The sequence below is a fragment of the Theropithecus gelada genome, chromosome 9 (genome assembly GCF_003255815.1).
Source record: "Theropithecus gelada isolate Dixy chromosome 9, Tgel_1.0, whole genome shotgun sequence".
Classification (NCBI taxonomy): domain Eukaryota; kingdom Metazoa; phylum Chordata; class Mammalia; order Primates; family Cercopithecidae; genus Theropithecus; species Theropithecus gelada.
The window spans coordinates 11,874,840-11,895,467 of NC_037677.1; the positions used below are offsets into that span (position 1 = coordinate 11,874,840).

At 40.8% G+C, this 20,628-nt stretch overlaps 1 protein-coding gene across 1 annotated transcript in view; it reads right to left on the reverse strand.

Annotated features, from left to right (window-relative positions):
• Positions 1 to 20,628, reverse strand: part of UPF2 (UPF2, regulator of nonsense mediated mRNA decay) — a 120,501-nt gene that overhangs the window by 47,170 nt on the left and 52,703 nt on the right. Inside the window, exon 9 of the mRNA XM_025397279.1 lies at positions 6,980 to 7,088. Within this exon, the coding sequence (XP_025253064.1) occupies positions 6,980 to 7,088 (109 nt within the window). The remainder of the gene's footprint in view (positions 1 to 6,979; positions 7,089 to 20,628) is intronic.

A 20,628-nucleotide genomic window follows, 5' to 3' on the forward strand; every position in this document is an offset into this window, starting at 1 on the left:
CTTAATATACATTCTGCAGTGACATGAAAGAGCAAAAGTTCTAGAGTTAGAATGTCTGTGCTCTTAAGATCACTTTATGGGATATAATATCTTAAGCAAGTCATATAAACTCCCTGAGCCTGTCTGCCCACTTGGTAAAGTAAGGATAATGATGATGATGGTAGTGACTACACTTCACTTGGTACTAAGCAATTAAGGTACAGGACAAAAGAAGATTAGACAACTTTTAAAATGATGTTAGGCTGGGCGCAGTGGCTCACGCCTGTAATCCTAGCACTTTGGGAGGCTGAGGCAGGCGGATCACGAGGTCAGGAGATTGAGACCATCCTGGCTAACACGGTGAAACCCCGTCTTTACTAAAAATATTAAAAAATTAGCCAGGCGTGGTGGTGGGCGCCTGTAGTCCCAGCTACTCAGGAGGCTGAGGCAGGAGAATGGTGTGAACCTGGGAGGCGGAGCTTGCGGTGAGCTGAGATCGCGCCACTGCACTCCAGCCTGGGCAACAGAGCGAGACGAGACTCCGTCTCAAAATAAATAAATAAATAAAATGATGCTTAAGGAGTATTTTAATGACAGGGTAAAATGCTTCTGAGAAATAACAGAAAATTACACATAAAATATAATTCATCCATGAAAAACTATAGAGAAAAAAAGGTAAAACTAAAAATTAAAAAACAAAAAACCACCAAAACGTTGCTGTTAAGTAATGAAACTGGTATTTTTCTTTCCTTTTTTTTAACTTTAAATGTAAATTACACTGACCTTGTGTCTTTGTTTGGGAAAACACATAAGAAAGCATATCAAAAACTACGCACTAAAACGGGCCAGGCATGGTGGCTCACACCTGTGATCCCAGCACTTTGGGAGGCCGAGGCAGGTGGATCACTTGAGGTCAAGAGTTTGAGACCAGCCTGGCCAACATGGTGAAACTCCGTCTCTACTAAAAATACAAAAATTAGCAGGGCATGGTGGCACGTGCCTATAATCCCAGCTACTCGGGAGGCTGAGGCACAAGAATCGCTTGAACCTGGGAGGGGGAGGTTGTGGCAAGATGAGATCATGCCACTGCACTCCAGCCTGGGTGACACAGTGAGACTCGATCTCAAAAAAAAAAAGGGAAAAAAAAACACCACTATATACTAAAACTAAGTCTTTAGGGTCAGTAGGGTTGGGAAATACATATATCTATTTTTAAATCTCCTTGGATGACATTGGATGCATATCCTCTTCATCAACTGCTATGGAATATCACACCATTTTAAGCATTACTAAGCATTCTAGTTTTCAAAACATGTTAATATGCTGTATCATCCACATCATATATTTACATTAATTCTAATTATTCTGAAATATTATAAAGGTTACGGAGGTTACATCTAATAAAAATGACAAAATTATACAATATTTAAATGAAGTGTTATAAATCAATGATCTCACTCCCTCATTTTCAGATGAGAAAACTGAAGGCTTTTCAAAAGCTTGTAACTTATAAAAATGGCTAACATTCTCACTCCTCATTCAACATTTCAACATTTTTCACTGTCACTTCTTTCCTTTTTTTTTTTTTTTTTTTTTTTTTTTGAGATGTAGTTTCGCTCTTATTGCCCAGGCTGGAGTGCAATGGTGTGATCTCGGCTCACCGCAACCTCCGCCTCCCAGGTTCAAGTGATTCTCCTGCCTCAGCCTCCCAAGTAGCTGGGATTAAAGGCATGTACCACCATGCCTGGCTAATTTTGCATTTTTAGTAGAGATGAAGTTTCTCCATGTTGGTTAGGCTGACTGAACTCCTGACCTCCGGTGATCCACCCGCCTCGGCCACCCAAAGTGCTGGGATTACAGGCGTGAGCCACTGCGTCCGGTCTTCACTCTCATTTCTTAAAACCTTATGATCAAAAATATGTCAAAACACTTCTGGATGAATTAACAATGTAACATTTTCTATATATTTGTAGTTCAATAATGCCTCTTGTAAGACTTTATTCATATAATCAATCATCCATAGCAAAAATGTGGCTTGCAACTCTGCTAAAGACAAATAAAATTGAGATTAATTGAACAACAAAGTTTGTATATACTAATTAAAACTCTTCAGGCTGGGCACAGTGGTTCATGCCTATAATCCCAGCACTTTGGAAGGCCAAGGCAGGCAGATCACTTAAGGTCAGGAGTTTGAGATCAACCTGGCCAACATGGTAAAACCCCGTCTCTGCTAAAAGTACAAAAATTGGCCAGGTATGGTGGCCTGTGCCTGTAGTCCCAGCTACTTGGGAGGCTGAGGCAGGAGAATCACTTGAAGCCGGGAGGCTGAGGTTACAGTGAGCCAAGATCCCGCCACTGCACTCCGGCCTGGGCAACAGAGCAAGACTCCGTCTCAAAAACAACACCAACAACAAAAAAAAACTTTTCAGATATATCAACACACATGAACTGTAAGGATTTCCTAAGGCCTATCATTTACCACTTTCCTAGAGAAAGAATCCTCTGTTCTAGTCAAGCTGGCCCCTCTAGAAGGGCCAAATAGATATTCACCCAAATAGATTTTCTATCCTCCATAATTTGCTCACTTTGTTTTACATGAAGTCTCTTCAATCATTCAGCAAACTTTTCTGAAAACCTACTGTAGGCTAAACAAAAAATCAGTACTGAGTCTATAAATAAGTAAATTTGCCTTGACATAAAATTCTTTAAAAACTTTTGTGAACCAGTATCTCCAAAGTAGAGTGCACAAGACTATTTACCTACTTGGAGTAGGGAGGGGAAACTGGCAATTCTATTTATATGTTTTATCTCACACATTTCCATTTGTTTTTGTATGGTTTACAATGCACAAAAGCATTTGGTATAATTGCCAAGGTATGTAATTTTGAAATAAATATACCTATAATGGGGATATGTAGTCAACTTATTTTAACAAATAAAGAAACTTAATCAAAAAGTTGGGAGATGATTAATTTTTAAAATGTCAGTGACTTAATTTGCTTATGTTAAATAAAAGTTGTCTCCCCAGTCAGGTGTGTTGGCATGCGCCTGTAGTCCTCGTTACTTGGGAGGCTGAAACAGGAGGATCGCGTGAGTCCATAAGTTTGAGGCTGCAGTGAGCAATGATCATGCCACTGCATTCCACCTTGGGTGACAGAGTAAGATACCATCTCTTAAAACAAAACAAAACAAAAAGTTGTCCCCTTCATCACTAAAGAAGTAGGCCGTACTGAAACTTTAGAGAACACAGAAAACTACAACGGAAAAGAATTCCTCCTATTCCCACCATCCAAAGACTGCCACGTTAACATACTCACATGTAATTGTTTTTTCTTCTCTACTTTCTAAGCATTTTAAGTGTATGTTTATTATACGTAAGATTTTATATCTTGCTTTTTAAAAAAGTACTTTCTGATATAAAAACTTGTTGTTGCTGTTGTTGTTTTTTGAGATGGAATTTCACTCTTGTTGCCCAGGCTAGAGTGCAGTGGCACAATCTTAGCTCACGGTAACCTCCGCCTCCTGGGTTCAAGTGATTCTCCTGCCTCAGCCTCCTGAGTAGCTGGGATTACAGGCATGCGCCACCACGTCCGGCTAATTTTGTATTTTTTCTTTTTTTAGGGAGACAGAGTTTCTCCATGTTGGTCAGGCTGGTCTCGAACTCCCGACCTCAGGTGATCTGCCCGCCTCGGCCTCCCAAAATGCTGGGATTATAGGTGTGGGCCACCGCACCTGGCCCTAAAAAGGTTTTTGTAAACATCAATTCTAATGGCTTTCCATCATTTCAGCATTGTGATTATATGGCCATTTTATTAATCCACTGTTGGGCTTTCAGATGATCAGTTTTCCCTATTAGAGTCATAGTGTGAATCACCCTTTTTTGGTACATAGATTTGTTTACTTAGGACATGTCCTCCGAGTTGTCCAAAGTATGAATGCCTCTAGGGCTCTTGAAATCTAGTGCCAAACAGCTTCACCATATTCCCACCTGAAGTATCTGAGAATGTTGGTTTCTCATGTCTATTACCTTTTCTAATTGTCAGTTAAATTAGCAAACCCATTGTTTCAACTAGAATTTCCTTAACTGCCAATGAAATTTCACACGGCTTTGTTAACAAAAGCTTTATTTCTCAGTTGAGGTTCTTAGGGGGGAAAACATATCAGACTGCAGAAATAACACTAGATCTAGGTAGAAGACAGAGACAAGAAAAGCTGGTTAAAAAGCTACTATCATAACTCCAGGTATAGCAAATGAAAGACAGTGGCAGGAGGTACGAAGAGAAGATGCTAGATTTTAGTTGTTTTAGAAGTCAGTATCAAATGAATTCCATAAACAATGGCTCCTAAATGTCTAGGTGCAAAAGTAGAGGTATTTATCTCAGTAATTGGATAAAATACATTGTAAATTTACAGGGAAAATACAGAAGCAGATTCAAGGAAGTAAAAGACATTTTTAAGAAGAAAATAATGAATTCAGTTTGGGGACCAATTTAGCTCAAAGTACACGAAAACTTTCTAAGTATCATAAGAGAGGTTCTGGCAAGATATATATATTTGGGGTTGTTGAAAAATAGATATGAATTAAAGGCCAGCTAAATGCATCCCATTAAAAAGGAGGCTGAAGGAAGAAAGCTGAGCCAGTCCCAACAAAGAAACTCAGGTAGAAAAAAAGGTGGAGGAGATTAAGAAAGTAACACAAGTAAGAACCAGAAGAGAATGGTGGTATAGAAGGTATAATTATTATTAAATGATATTTATGTACAGATGCTATGTGAGGAGTTATACGTGCATTATTTCATTTAATCCTTAAGAACAATCCTATTTCTAAAAATGCAATTATTAACCCTACTTGGTAGACATGGAAACCAAGGTTTAGAACACTTGAGTCTAAGTTGGCCACAGTTACAATGCTAGCATGTGGTGGAGCCAGAGGCAGGCTTCCTAAAAAACAGGAGAGTCTGGCAGTTTCGAGTCTGCAGAGACACTAACTAACAGGCAACCGGAAAAACAACTGCTGGTCTCTGCCAGGGTGCTATGATGGTGAATCAAAGGGTAAATGTCAGGAGAAACAGAGACAAGTATACTGTCAAACATTTCAATAAGAAGGTAATGAAATAGTTGGCGGCTGAGGGAGGGGACGGGGGATGCTGAGAAAAGGTGTTTGTTGTTGTCACTTTAAGGATGTGAGTGGTGAGCATGTTTCCGCCTAATAGAAAATCGCTGGCAAAGCCTATAGATTTGGGGTAGGAAGGCCAGATCCTGGAGGAAGTAGACGGTGATCAAGTATGTAGAGTGCTCTTTCTTCTCCCTCGGAGAGCACTGGTTCCCAAAGTGTGCTCCTGGAGTTCTGATATTCTTCCCTTGTAATGAAGCACTGCAGCAGTACAATAAAAATGCCAATACCCCAACTCTCACCCCAATTTTCAAATGAGAGAGTACATATAGAATTTTCTTAATTTTAAGGTTTTCACCAAAAGCACTAATTATGCTTGGTCCAGGAACTTGTGTTTTAATTTGGGGATTGGTTGAGAGGTATAGGCATATAACCAATATAATAACTCATACTGTCCACTAGTAAAACAGTTACTTCTTTGTACAATGAGATTAAACATATCAACAAGAATATCACGGCTTATGATGTATCTGTCTCTGAACTAGCAGCATTTGTCAAAGTGTGTTCTTTGATGGGTTCCATATGCATGCCCTCCAGGAGATTCACAGAGCACATTACCATATTAATGCTTTGAGAATTCTTAAAACAAAACAAAACAAAACAAAACAAAACAAAACCATTTAACTTTATTGAGTTCAGTGTTTCCAACCTCTCTAAACATAGAAACCTTCCCTTACATACTACCTGTGAAAATCTGAAAAACTAGCAAAAGTTGGCCCCAAAAAATCTTAACCACAAATCTCATACTAACAAGAAGTGCTTACAGACTATTCTCCTTTGCAAGAGACTCTCCTTCCTTTGCACTCAAAGCACCCACTCTCCAATAATTCACCTGGCAATTCAGCATGCAATTCCTTACAGCTATTACATTTAAGGATTAATTTTTATTTAAACCTTGTGTCCTCAACTACACCGTTTGAGTTCCTGACCTCGGGAATTTTGTCTGTTCTTCCGAGAGCTTGGCAATACGACTGACTGGTGCATAGTGAGTGAGAGATAGCACGTGCAGACATTTCCTGTTTTTATTTGCATTCTGACCAAATTATGATAAAGCAAAGTTTTGTAAACACCATTTTTCCATTGGCTAACAACAATTGAATTTCATGTTTTTTCACAGTCTAACAACGTCCACTTTCAGTCACCTCTGGCAGTATCATTTCCCCACTATCAAGCCTGTATTTGAAGCAGAAGCACCTCCATGAAGTAACTGGATAACATGGGTTGGGAGAACCACTAACACATAGTTTGTTCATACTTCTAGGGCTAGAGAGAAAGGGAAGCCATCTGGTAACAGGCTCCTGTTATTTCCCAGGGTGATCTTTAAGAAACTCACCATGATCCAACGTAAAATTTCTTAAGGCAAGAATCAAAGAAACACGGGCTATGGCAGCACTCGCTAGTATCAGATTATTGATGGAAACTTGTAGACGCCACACATTTGGACCCAAGCACCTAAAGAACCTTATCCTATGTGGCACCACACCCTGACTCATGGTGGCCAATTATGTTTCTTTTGGAAACACCAATGAAGGCTCCTGCTGTCTTGACCTTGGAGAAGCGTTTCTACCTTGGAAAAGCAAAAAAGTGCCATTCCTGCAATGGGGGAACAAGGTAGCAGCAACAGCTCACCTTCCAACAGAATATCACTGATCAATTTCAAGCTTCGTTAAGTAAACCACTTTTCAAAAATTTAGAATGCCATAAATTCTAAACTGTTATACCACTATCAAATTTCAAGAATATGCTCACCAACAATTACATTCTTAAAGAATCCTCACTCAACGTATAAGAATATATATATTACAAAATAAATGCTTAAATACATACATGAAATCTGAAATCCCCCCTCAGCATGGAACAAAGATCCTCTGCTACATCAGACATGCAGGGATGCAATGTAGCAACCAATCTTGCATAAAATGGTAGCAAATCCAACCTGCAAAAGTTATATGTGATATGTGTCAAAGGAAAGACATATCAAGAATAATTCATTTTAAAATTTAAACTTTTTCAGATGTATTCACACATTAAATGATTTAAAAACTCATAATCATACAGACATGCCTATTTATTGCCATCATAAAGAAGTGTTTGAAAATTCAATGAGCCTTCTGAAATTTTATTAATATTCTGGCATTCTCCATTCCGTGAATTTATTGCATAACTATAATTTTATTAAGTATGTAATTTTGATAAAATATGAAACACCACGCACACACACAAAAAACAACAGTATGTTTTGACACGACTTAAATTACTGAGTAACTGCATATTTACAAATCTCAAGGTAACTTCTTCAGTGTAAGACAAAATCCTTTAAAGCCGTTTCCTTCATTTATCTCAGGGTAAGTTATTTGGAAACCCCAAGGTCTAAAGCAAAAAGGTAATCAACAGGCTGGGTGTGGTAGCTCACGCCTGTAATGGGAGGCCAAGGCAGGCAGATCATGAGGTAAGGAGATCGAGACTATCCTGGCTAACACGGTGAAACCCTGTCTTTACTAAAAATAAAAAAATTAGCCAGGTATGGTGGCACACGCCTGTAGTTACAGCTACACGGGAGGCTGAGGCAGGAGAATTGCTTGAACCTGGGAGGCGGACGTTACAGTGAGCCCTGATCACGCCACTGCACTCCAGCCTGGGTGACAGAGCAAGACTCCATCACATGAATGAATGAATGAATGAATGAATGAATGAATGAATGGTACTCAGTAACTGAAAAAGCCTCAAGGAAGGCAAAACAATATTACAAAATCTATACACTAACTTATGTATTTCACTCATTACAGAACCCACTCAGATCCTCATTCAGGATCTTAATTTGGACAGTAAATGGCAAATATGTGGCATTCACACTGCCACCCTCTTCCACTGTCAGAGCACTTTTTCCCATTACACAGGAATGATGCTCCGGAATCCTGCTTAGCACAGCACTCCAGGTGACCACTACTAGTTGGAATCAAGATGCAAGCTAAAATTTATTTTCCATTCCTACCATAGATGTTATTACTCAATGATTCAACACTCAGCAGATCAGACTCTGAAGATGAGAAGTAGTGAGGAACTGATAAAAGCAGCTGTACCGACAGCAGCAAGTAATGGAGCTAACAGTGAGAGAGGAAGCTAAAAACTATAAAATTACAAGAGCTTAAAAATTATGACAGCTTGAAGCCAATTAGAACAGAAACAAATAATCATACAAGTCTTAATTATCGCTAAGTAGAGGCTGGGCACGGTGGCTCATGCCTGTAATTCCAGCACTTTGGGAGGCTGAGGCAGGCAGATCACCTGAGGTCAGGAGTTTGAGACCAGCCTGACCAATACGGTAAAACCCAATCTCTACTAAAAATACAAAAATTAGCCGGCCGTGGTGGGAGGTGCCTGTAATCCCAGCTACTCGGGAGACTGAGGCAGCAGAATCCTTGAACCCAGGAGGTGAAGGTTGCAGTGAGCCGAGATCACGCCACTGCACTCCAGCCCGGGCAACTAGAGCGAAACTCCATCTCAAAAAAAGATTATTGCTGAGTACAACACTGTACCATACAATAATATATGAAAATGTTTGATCATCAGGAAAAAAACCACATAATTAGATCTGGAAAGCTCCTCGGATGGATACATTAACCCTTAGCTAAAGGGACACAGTGAAAAAAGAAGGATGGAAATAAATTTGAAAGGCATGGTTAGGCGGGGCATGGTGGCCAGTAATCCCAGCATTTTGGGAGGCTGAGGCAGGCGGATCACCTGAGGTCAGGAGTTCAAGATCAGTCTGGCCAACATGGTGAAACCCCCACCTCTACTAAAAATACAAAATTTAGCTGGGTGCGGTGGGGCCTGTTTGTAATCCCAGCTACTCGGGCCTGGGAGGTGGAGGTTGCAGTGAGCCAAGTCCATGCCACAGGACTCCAGTCTGGCCACAGAGTGAGACTATCTCAAAAAGATTGAAAAAAAAAAAATTGAAAAGAAGAAAGGTATGGTTGAAAGGAGGAAACTGGTTAAATTCATACCTAAAAGCCTCAAAAACATGGTACTCCTCAAAAACTTCGGCTATTATAATTTCTAAGCAAATTAGTTCTTACTAATGTTCTGGGCCCTGTCCTAGGCCTTATATATATCACTCAACTTGTTAAACCTAATAACCACTCTATACGGTGGATATCACACTCACCATTGCAGAAATAAGACAGACGCTGAGAGAAGCTGGCAATATGATAGCTTTGTAGCAATACTGCAATAGTTTTTTAAAATAAATCATATCTTTCTTTAAAGAAACAGTGAACACTATAATCCATTATATAAAAACATTTAATGCTAAAATTTAAATGTTTATTTAAAATATTTTTAAGGTTTTATCAATTAAAGTCTAAGCTGCTATCACATGGAAAATGCACAAAAATAGGTCCCACCACTCTCTAAAGATATTATAAAAATAAGGTATTCCCGTAAGGTTTTTTTTTTTTTTTTTTTTTTTGAGACGGAGTCTCATTCTGTTGCCCAGGCTAGAGTGGACTGCAGTGGTGCAATCTTGGCTCACTGCAACCTCCGCCTCCCGGGTTCAAGCGATTCTTCTGCCTCAGCCTCCCATGCAGCTGGGATTACAGGCAAGCACCACCATGCCCTGCTAATTTTTGTATTTTTAGTAGAGACAGGGTTTCACCATATTGGCCAGGCTGGTCTTGAACTCCTGATCTCGTGATCCATCTGCCTTGGCCTCCCAAAGTTCTGGGATTACAGGCGTGAGCCACTGTACCCGGCCCCTATAAGTTACTCTTATAAACATGTAATAATTTCCCTAATGTTCCTAGCGCTAAAAAAAAAAAAAAAAAAAAAAAAAAAAAAAAAAAAAAAAAAAAAAAGAACAAATGACAAAATGAGCAAATGAACATTTAATGTTCTTACATAATAGATGAATTTACACTAACATTAAATTTATGAATTTTAGTTAGAATATTAGGTTCTTCATTCATTTTCCACATCCATTTTAACAACAAAGAAAGTATTATTTTCCAGTTCATAATCAGTTGTCAAATTCAAATATAGGATTTAAATTTATGCATAAGTTCTTTTGTTGCCATTGCTATAATTTCGGGTCAGAAAAATACAGGTACCAGAGCAAAGGTAACAAGATGGCAAAGCAACGCACTGGGAGTAAGGAGGCCCAGGTATAAACTCTATAGCAGCAAACAGCGTCTCCATGACCTCAGGGACTGATCCACCCTCTTCTCCCATACCTCCCAGCTTGCCTGCACCAGGCCCACTGACTCCTCACTGATGATCTGACTCAGGGCCTCTGCAATGGTCCCTGCCTTGGGCTGGAATATGCTTTCCCTAAACATCCATACTGTTTACTCCCTCCCTAAGGGGAGTCCCAGTCTCCCTGTTTTGACCCATTCTGAATACTCCAAGGAAACTGCACCTAGCCCATCCTACCTCTCCCAATCCCCCTACAAAGCTTTTTTTTTTTTTTTTTTTTTTTTTTTTGAGACACAGTTTCAGTCTTGTTGCCCGGGCTGGAGTGCAATGACGCGATCTCAGCTCACTGCAACCTCTGCCTCCAGGTTCAAGCAATTCTCCTGCCTCGGTCTCCCAAGTACCTGGGATCACAGGCATGCACCACCACACCTGGTTAATTTTGTATTTTCAGTAAAGACTGGGTTTCTCCATGTTGGTCAGGCTGATCTCGAACTCCCAACCTCAGGCGATCCACCTGCCTCAGCCTCCCAAAATGCTGAGATTATAGGCATGAGTCACTGCGCCCAGGCCTACTGCACTACTTTTAAAAATGGAATTTACCTTGGCCGGGCGCGGTGGCTCAAGCCTGTAATCCCAGCACTTTGGGAGGCCGAGACGGGTGGATCACGAGGTCAGGAGATCGAGACCATCCTGGCTAACACGGTGAAACCCCGTCTCTACTAAAAAATACAAAAAACTAGCCGGGCGAGGTGGCAGGCGCCTGTAGTCCCAGCTACTCGGGAGGCTGAGGCAGGAGAATGGCGTGAACCCGGGAGGCGGAGCTTGCAGTGAGCTGAGATCCGGCCACTGCACTCCAGCCTGGGCGACAGAGCGAGACTCCGTCTCAAAAAAAAAAAAAAAAAAAAAAAAAATGGAATTTACCACTTAAAGTAGTAAATAATTGATTTGTTATGGTTAACTCATTTGTTACCCCTCCCCACCAGAAATGTTCAGTTCCATGGCAGAGTTTATCAGCACTCAAACAGTGCCTGGAACATAGGCAGGTACTCAATATACACGTTTGTTAGATAAATGAATATCTCTGGTAACTCACTCTTAAGTATACTGTTAGCATTTAGTCTAAGACATTCTTCCTCGTATTAAGGAAGTAGCATCTTACTTTTGTAATAATATTACATTTTACCAAGCAAAAACTAACTTACCAAATTATCTTTTAGCAATTAATGGGACATTCACATAGTTACTTACTTTCCTGCTGATGTTATATATATTAATAGATTGCCTATGTTAGAGCATCCTTCCATTCCTATGATCAATCTTCTTTGGTCATGCTGGATTCTTATTTTCTAATATACTATGTATTAAATATGATTTGCTAGTGTTTTACTTGAAATTTTTATATTGACATTCACAAGTGAGATTGGTCAATGCTTGTGATTTTCTTGCTCCTTCTTCTTAGAATTTTTAATACATGAAATAACAAGCTTTCCATGCTCTGGAACAAGTGATATTATTTCTTCCTTAAAAGGCTAAAAATACTCAGTTAAGCTTTCTAGTCTTATTCTATTTAAGATGAAATTATTATTATTTTTTTGAGACAGAGTTTCGTTCTTGTTGCCCAGGCTAGAGTGCAATAGCGTGTTCTTGGCTCACCGCAACCTCCACCTCCCAGGTTCAAGTAATTCTCCTGCCTCAGCCTCCCGAGTAGCTGGGATTACAAGTATGTGCCACCACACCCAGCTAACTGTGTATTTTCAGTAGAGACGGGATTTCTCCATGTTGGTCAGGGTGGTCTCGAACTTCTAACTTCAGGTGACCCGTCGCCTCGGCCTCCCAGAGTGCTGGGATTACAGGCGTAAGCCAGTGTGCCCAACTGATAAGTTTAACGCTTTCTTCCATGATTACTGTTCTATGTGGGTATTTTATCTTGAATGAATTTTGAAAATGTGCATTTTTTTCAAAACATTAAGTTTCACTGAGATTTTCAAGTGGTTTTAAAATATTTTAAGTATATCATCTGCTCATTTCTTAAACTTTTTAATGTTCTTTTTCTTCAAACTATATTTTCTACACACTTCTCTATTTTGATTTTTCCAAGAACCAGGTCTTGAATTTCTAAAACTTTTATCTTAGTTGTCTTTTTCAATGTATTTTTCAACAAAGTTTGAGATAAAACAGCATCAGATATTCTTAAACTATGTCATTTCACTTTTCTTTTTTTCCTTCCTTGTGCTACCTAGTCTAAGATCATTTCACTTTTCTTCTATTTGTTGGCCTGTCCCTTGCACTTCACTTCATTTTCTTCTCCCAAGTAGCCCAATCTACTTTGAGACTTTTTCTGAGTCCCCCCAAAAAGGCAGATATAGCTTTTTTTTTTTTTTTTTTTTTTTAAAGAGTTGGAATCTTACTCTGTTGCCCAGGCTGGAGACTGGTGGCAGGTTCTCAGCTCATTGCAACCTCTGCTTCCCAGGTTCAAGTGATTCTCCTGCCTCAGCCTTCTGAGCAACTGGAACTACAGGCGCCCACCACCAGACCCGGCTCATTTTTGTATTTTTAGTAGAGACAGGGTTTCACCATGTTGGCCAGGCTGATCTTGAACTCCTGACCTCAAGTGATCCACCCGCCTCAGCCTCCCAAAGTGCTGGGATTAAAGGCGTGGGCCACTGCACCTGGCCAGCTATGCATTTTATTTTATTTTTGAGACAGAGTCTTGCACTGTCACCCAGGCTGAGTGCAGTGGCGCGATCTTGGCTCACTGCAAGCTCTGCCTCCTGGGTTCACACCATTCTTCTACCTCAGCCTCCTGGTTAGCCTGGACTACAGGCACTCGCCACCTTGCCCGGCTAATTTTTTGTATTTTTTAGTAGAGATGGGGTTTCGCCGTGTTAGCCAGGATGGGCTCGATCTTCTGACCTCGTGATCCACCCACCTTGGCCTCCCAAAGTGCTGGGATTACAGGCGTGAATGCCCGGTCCAGCCATGCATTTTAAAGCAAGACAGTTTTGTGTTACCTGTTCAGGCACAGGTCAGTGAAGTAACAACACAGTAAAATGTTTTCAGCTTTAATAGGGATTTTTTTTTTTTTTTTTTTTTTTTTTTTGAGACGGAGTCTCGCTCTGTCACCCAGGCTGGAGTGCAGTGGCCGGATCTCAGCTCACTGCAAGCTCCGCCTCCCGGGTTCACGCCATTCTCCTGCCTCAGCCTCCCGAGTAGCTGGGACTACAGGCGCCGCCACCTCGCCCGGCTAGTTTTTTGTATTTTTTAGTAGAGACGGGGTTTCACCGTGTTAGCCAGGATGGTCTCGATCTCCTGACCTCGTGATCCGCCCGTCTCGGCCTCCCAAAGTGCTGGGATTACAGGCTTGAGCCACCGCGCCCGGCCTAATAGGGATTTTTAAAATGAGTTAAGGAAGTCATGAGTTAAGGAATTATGGAAGTTAGATACTCCATTTTCTTGGAATCCTCTACCCCTATAAAAAGGATAGTTGATACAAAATATCACCCTGCCCTACTGAAATCTTGAAGTCCTATGTCTGTTCATCCATTATTCACAAAATAAAATCCTTTATGTTGTAAATAATCAATTATATAGTTGTTCAATGCTAGTCCTGCTTAAGAATGCTTTCTGTGTGTTCTGCCTTCCAAAGGGCACACAAGCTCAAAAAGGGGATGGAGTGCAAAATGTCACATCAGTCACATGAAAGTTATTAATAACAAAATATTTTCATCAACATAAACTGCAAATTTGTGTTAAAATTTTTATTTTTTATTTTTTATTTTTTTTGAGACAGAGTCTCACTCTATCGCCCAGGCTGGAGTGCAGTGGTGCAATCTCGGCTCACTGCAAGCTCCACCTCCCGGGTTCACACCATTCTCCTCCCTCAGCCTCCCGAGAAGCTGGGACTACAGGCGCCACCACCGTGCCTGGCTAATTTTTTTGTATTTTTAGTAGAGACGGGGTTTCACCATGTTAGCCAGGATGGTCTCGATCTCCTGACCTCGTGATCCGCCCGCCTCGGCCTCCCAAAGTGCTGGGATTAAAGGCGTGAGCCACCGCGCCCGGCCTAAAATTTAAGCTAGATGGGTATTTCATCTAATTTGAGTGTTCTGAAAAGCAACTGAAAAATACTTAGATCCTTCCTTTGAAAACGGAATTCTATAATCTTATAAAATGGTGATAATTACATTTACCAACAATGAACAATGAACCACTTTAAAAGAATGCTATTTGTCCTTAAATAATAAAATCTTCTTTATGTTTTTAAGGTCTCCTGAATCACACATTTAAGTATCCTACTAGCGGTTAATGATTATCAAGTTAGTAAAGAGTCACTAACTACAAGTAAACAGAAACAAGAATGCAGAAACACACAAACACTTTTGTTATCGAGAGGGAAAGAAGAAATTCTTATGGGGTTTTATCTCCTAATCAATTGACTTTCTAAAACAAATGTCTAGCTCTCTTTTTCTCTTCAAAATCTAAAGAAGTTGACTGTTGAAAGCTATTTAATTTTATCTCTGTGCTCAAAAATGCCTGGAAAAAAATGAATGTGAAAGAACAACGTTATGGTTCAATTAAAGAATACAAAGGATTTCATAGGAAACACTAAAGCAGAAGATGATTCCTAAAAAATGAAATATAATAAACAAAAGTCTGGGGTCATTTACTCTGAAATCAACAACCAAATGCCCTGTCAACTTTTCCACAATGCTGCTGTTTCCAACACAACTGCGCCACCAAGTGGTGCAACATACTAACAGATTTCACTAAAACATTCTTTCTCAGTTCCAAATTGAGTGAAGGAAGAGGTCCAATCAGAAAACTTCTTACAAAAAATCCAGCACACTCTTCTAAAAGCTAGATCGGGAAAAGCTGTTCAAGAATTAAGCGCAGCACGTCACCTCTGAAGAGTATTCTGTTTACATTAATCTAAAGAGCCAACACTTGGCTAAAACAATACCAAGTGCATTTATACTTTAAACACAAGGAAAGAAGAGATTCTTACGTACTTCCCATGGTACTGACTGACTTTAAATTTTGGCTTAGGTGAGGGGCCTTCTGGGGTGCTGGAAATGTCATATATCTTGATCTGAGTGATGGACACATATGTATACTTTAGATAGAAACAACTCAGGAAGAGTAACTAGTGGCTGCTGGGTTTAATGCCTAGGTGAAGGGATGATCTGTGCAGCAAACCACCACGGTACATGTTTACCTATGCAACAAACCTGCACATCCTGCACATGCACCCCTGAACTTAAACTTTAAAAGTTTAAGGAAAAAAAAAGACATAAACACTTAATGTGAAATCTCAATTACTTGTGTGTATAGCTATGTTATGAATTACCTATAAAATAAAATGCAAATATCTAAGGGGATTTCTACATCTCAGTGGAGTCCAAATGAATAGGCTAAGAGAGGCTGGGCACAGAGGCTCCCTCCCTGTAATCCCAGCACTTTGGGAGGCCAAAGTGGGTGGATCATTTGAGGTCAGGAGTTTATGACCAGCCTGGCCAACATGGTGAAACCCTGTCTCTACTAAAAAAAAAATACAAAAATGAGCCAGGAGTGGTGGTACATGTCTGTAGTCCCAGCTACCTGGGGGGCTGAGGTGGGAGAATCTCTTAAGCCCAGGAGGTGGAGGTTGCAGTGAGCCAAGACCACACCACTGCACTCCAGCCTGGGTGATAAAGCAAGACTCCATCTCAAAAAAAAAAAAAAAAAAGGATAAAGGATATAATGATAGTCTTTTGAGATTTTTTTCATCGGGAAGAATGCAACTAAAAGTTAAAACACTGCTTCAGATCAAACCTTTAAGAACTGTAAAAATAAACTACATCAAACTTTAAAAACTGTGCTGCAAATTATACTACCAAGCAAGTGAAAAGACAACTCGGAAGATGGGAGAAAATACTTCCAAATTACATATCTGGTAAGACATGTGTGCCCAGAATACATAAACAACTCTTACAGCTCATTCAAAAGGGGACAAATACAGTTTTAAAGGGGCAAAGGCTGTGAATAGATACTCCTCCAAAGAAGATATGCAAACAGCCACTAAGCACATGAAAAGATGCTCAACGTCATATGTCATTAGGGAAATACAGTCGTCCCTAGGTATCCGTGAGGGACTGGTTCCAGGAACTACTACCCCCACCCAAAAGATACCAAATTACTTATAATGCCTAACACAATGTAAATGCTATATAACTAGTTGTTATGCTGTGTTTATTTTTTTTATTTCTTAGAGACAGAGTCTCACTCTGTCACCCAGGCTGGAGTGCAGTGGTGAGATCAGAGCGCACAAACTTCAAATTCCTGGGCTCAACTGATCCTCCCACTTTAGCCTCCCCCAAGTAGATGGGATTACAGGCACATGCCACTATGCCTGGCTTATTTTATTTTTTATAGAGGATGGGGTCTCACTATGTTGTCTAGGCGGGTCTCAAACTCCTGGCTTCAAGCCATCCTCCTGCGTTGGTCTCCAAAAGTGTTGGTCTTACAGGAGGGAGGAAGGAGCATGCCACAGAGGATGAGCATCTGACTAAAGAAGTCCCAAACAGGCTGGGTGGGTATGGGTGCAGGACTAGGCCAGGATGCCAAAAAGTGATAGTATTTCCTTGCCCCCTCTCCCAAAGTGTTCCAGCCTGCCCCAAATGCCAAAGACTCGAAGTAACTTGCTACCTCCAATACCATTTCACTGTCTACCCAGGAGAATATCTGAGCCTGCTTACTCTACACTCAACTCTCTTTACTCTCCTTACCTCCCCGCTTGAGGGCTATCAGTCATCACTATCACTCAAAGGATAGAGAAAGCTGTGGGAATACATGGGTTCTGGAAGAATCAGAAATGGGATGGGCCGGGCGCGGTGGCTCAAGCCAGTAATCCCAGCACTTTGGGAGGCCGAGACGGGAGGATTACGAGGTCAGGAGATCGAGACCATCCTGGCTAACACGGTGAAACCCCGTCTCTACTAAAAAATACAAAAAACTAGCTGGGCGAGGTGGCGGGCGCCTGTAGTCCCAGCTACTCGGGAGGCTGAGGCAGGAAAATGGCATGAACCCGGGAGGCGGAGCTTGTAGTGAGCCAAGATCCGGCCACTGCACTCCAGCCTGGGCGACAGAGCAAGACTCCATCTCAAAAAAAAAAAAAAAAAAAAAAGAAATGGGATGACAGGGAATTGATTGGCACTTGATTACTATCTTTCTACTCCAGACTCCCGAGGGATCAAGCCATCCCCCCTACTCAGGGATAAGCTAAATCCTGCAGGTAGGGTAGAAATCTACCTGGGAGAGAAGGACAAAAGAAGACCTTCAAAATGAAAGGCTTTTCTGATCAATAAAAACATACAGCCAACCAGGAAATGTCAACCTGGTCCAAGTCCCTCCCTATTACCCCATTTTACAGATCTGTAAACAGAGGCCTTGGCTTTCCAAATCCCACAGTAATGACCTTTAAAAAGATTGAGATGGTTTTATTTAAACACTGGAAAGACTATACAGAGTACTATTAACATGAGAAATGATTATAGATTTTGATACAATTCAATTGATTAAAATCTATATAAAATATAAAAATGTGCCAGGCATGGTGGCACATGCCTGTAATCCTAGCTACCCAGGAGGCAGAAGCAGGAGGATCACTTGAGGCCAGGAGTTCAAGAGCAGCCTGGGCAACATAGCAAGACCCTGTCTCTTAAAAAATAAATAAATAGACATGTAAAGAGTAACAGTCAAAGCTAGGTATAAATTACATCCTTCAAAAGACTGTCCTCTACCAGCCAAATCATGAGTATTTCTGTTTTCAACAAGATAACTTACAAGAGGAATATTATTAACACAAGTCTACTGACTGAAAACAAATCCCTGTGAGTACTTCTATAGCAAGGGCTACAATGTTACCCCAATGCTTCACATGCTTCCCTACATTTTCTATATGCTCTTGTTGTCCTAGACAATAGGCTAAGAATAAAAATGACATGGCACTTCTTGTCCAAAGTATCTAGGACTAAGCTGAGTTCACACGCTTGCCTCCCATGCCACGGCCACCTAAAAGCCATGCTAGGATGTAGATGAAAGTAGTCTGGATCCTTGAGTCACCTCCTGAAAGGGTACTCTAGGGAGCCCACCAAACCCAGAGGACTTCAAGAGCCTCAGATTTCAGGTTTGTTGTTCCTCCAACATCCCTAGCCTATCTTGGCTTATCTGTCTTCTCAGGAAAAGTAATGGCCCACACCAATAAAGCTGAAAATAGTTTCTCAGTTATAGGAAGCTAGAATGATATTAATGTAAGAAAACATGAACTTCAAAAGAAAAGTCTGACTGAAGCCACCCAGTCTGTCCAGATTTGCTTCAAGGTAAATTACAGCAGGATAAGCAAGTGAAAAGAAAAGGGAAAGCTGGCCCAAACAGGGCAGATCTTCAAATATGCAATCAACACGCTTCTTTCAATGATAAACACATATTGTTTCTCTATAGTTTGACCACTTATCCTCAAGTTCTATCTTTCAGTGATAAACCCATATTCCTGACATACAACAAAAGCTTAGCATCTGGAAAGGCAGGGTAAAGACCGAGCAAAAGCTCCAGGAGGAAATGCAACACGCATGCAGAACAGGGAAATGGCCCCCAAAGCAACCAACATCAGAAACCACGGCAAAAATCTGTCCTTAAAAAGGAAACCTGTTGGCCGGGCGCGGTGGCTCACACCTGTAGTCCCAGCACTTTGGGAGGCCGAGGTGGGCAGATCACTAGGTCAGGAGATCGAGACCATCCTGGCTAACATGGTGAAACCCCGTCTCTACTAAAAATACAAAAAAATTAACTGGGCATGGTGGTGGGCACCTGTAGTGTCAGCTACTCGGGAGGCTGAGGCAGGAGAATGGCATGAACCCAGGACACAGAGCTTGCAGTGAGGCGAGATGGGGCCACTGCACTCCAGCCTGGGTGACAGAGCGAGACTCCGTCTCAACAAAAAAAAAAAAAAAAAAAAAAAAAAAGAAAGAAACCTGTGAATAACAAAGCTGAGCAAATCTAACTCATGATATGTAATACAAAGAGGGTAGGTACAGCATCAATGCAAAGGTACTGTCCATTTTTTTAAATTAGAAAAGAACAAATTCCTCAAAACCTACCAAACAAAATTCTCCAGAAACATACTGCCATGAAATATATGAAAATTCTGGCCAGTTTTCCACGCATTTTTTAAAAAATTGAATGAACTGAAACAAGAAATGAGAAAAAGAGTAGTAGAGGGAAAAAGACTTTGCAGAATGCTAAGTAAGAAAAAGATGACACTGAAAACAGTGATTGGTAAGAATAAAATAGCCAGAAAACAAGCAAAGCACAGTTATGCATCATTGGGGTACCTAAAAAAGCAAGCCAAAACAAGAGAACAGAACTAGTATTTAAATATATTTGAGGAAAAAGAAAAGAAAATTCCCTGAATTTTTCAATACGAACATGGAAAGGGCATGAAGAAGGACCCAGAAGGATCCACACCAAGAACGATCTATCCTAGGAAAGTTACTGGATTTACTTGATTAATTAGAGAAAAAATTACTTGGGCAGTCATTTCAATGACCAAGTCAATTTTAAGAGAGGAAAAAAAAAAAGGCCAGCTGGCCTAGATTTCAACACAGTAATGGCAAATGCCAAATGACTATTGAGTGACACCTACACGATATTTAGGGTTAAAAGGTATGAGCTGTGGATCCTCCACTATAACCAGTCAAGCAGCCATTCAAGTAACATAGCCCCAATTCTGAACATAGAGAAATTCAAGGCATATTTTTTCCCCAACAACACTTTTTGAGAAAACTATTAGAAATGAACTTCAGGCCAGGCGCTGTGGCTCACACCTGTAATCCCAGCACTTTGGGAGGCTGAGGTGGGCGGATCACCTGAGGTCAGGGGTATGAGACCAGCCTGGCCAACATAACGAAATCCTGTCTCTACTAAAAATACAAAAATTATCTGGGCGTGGTGGTAGGCGCCTATAATTCCAGCTACTCAGGAGGCTGAGGCAGGAGAATCGCTTGAACTGGAGGTAAAGGTTGCCGTGAGCCAAGATCACGCCACTGCACTCCAGCATGGGCAATAGAGCAAAACTCAGTCTCAAAAAAAAAAAAAAAACAACAACGACGAAAATGAACTTTAGCAAATAAGGGCATTAGAGCAAGAAATTTTAATATAAATGTTTTATTCCCTATCAGGATATGTCATCAACATAAAAATAAGTGAGGCGGGCTGGAAAAGCAGACAGGAAGTCAGGTGTGCTGCTTGCC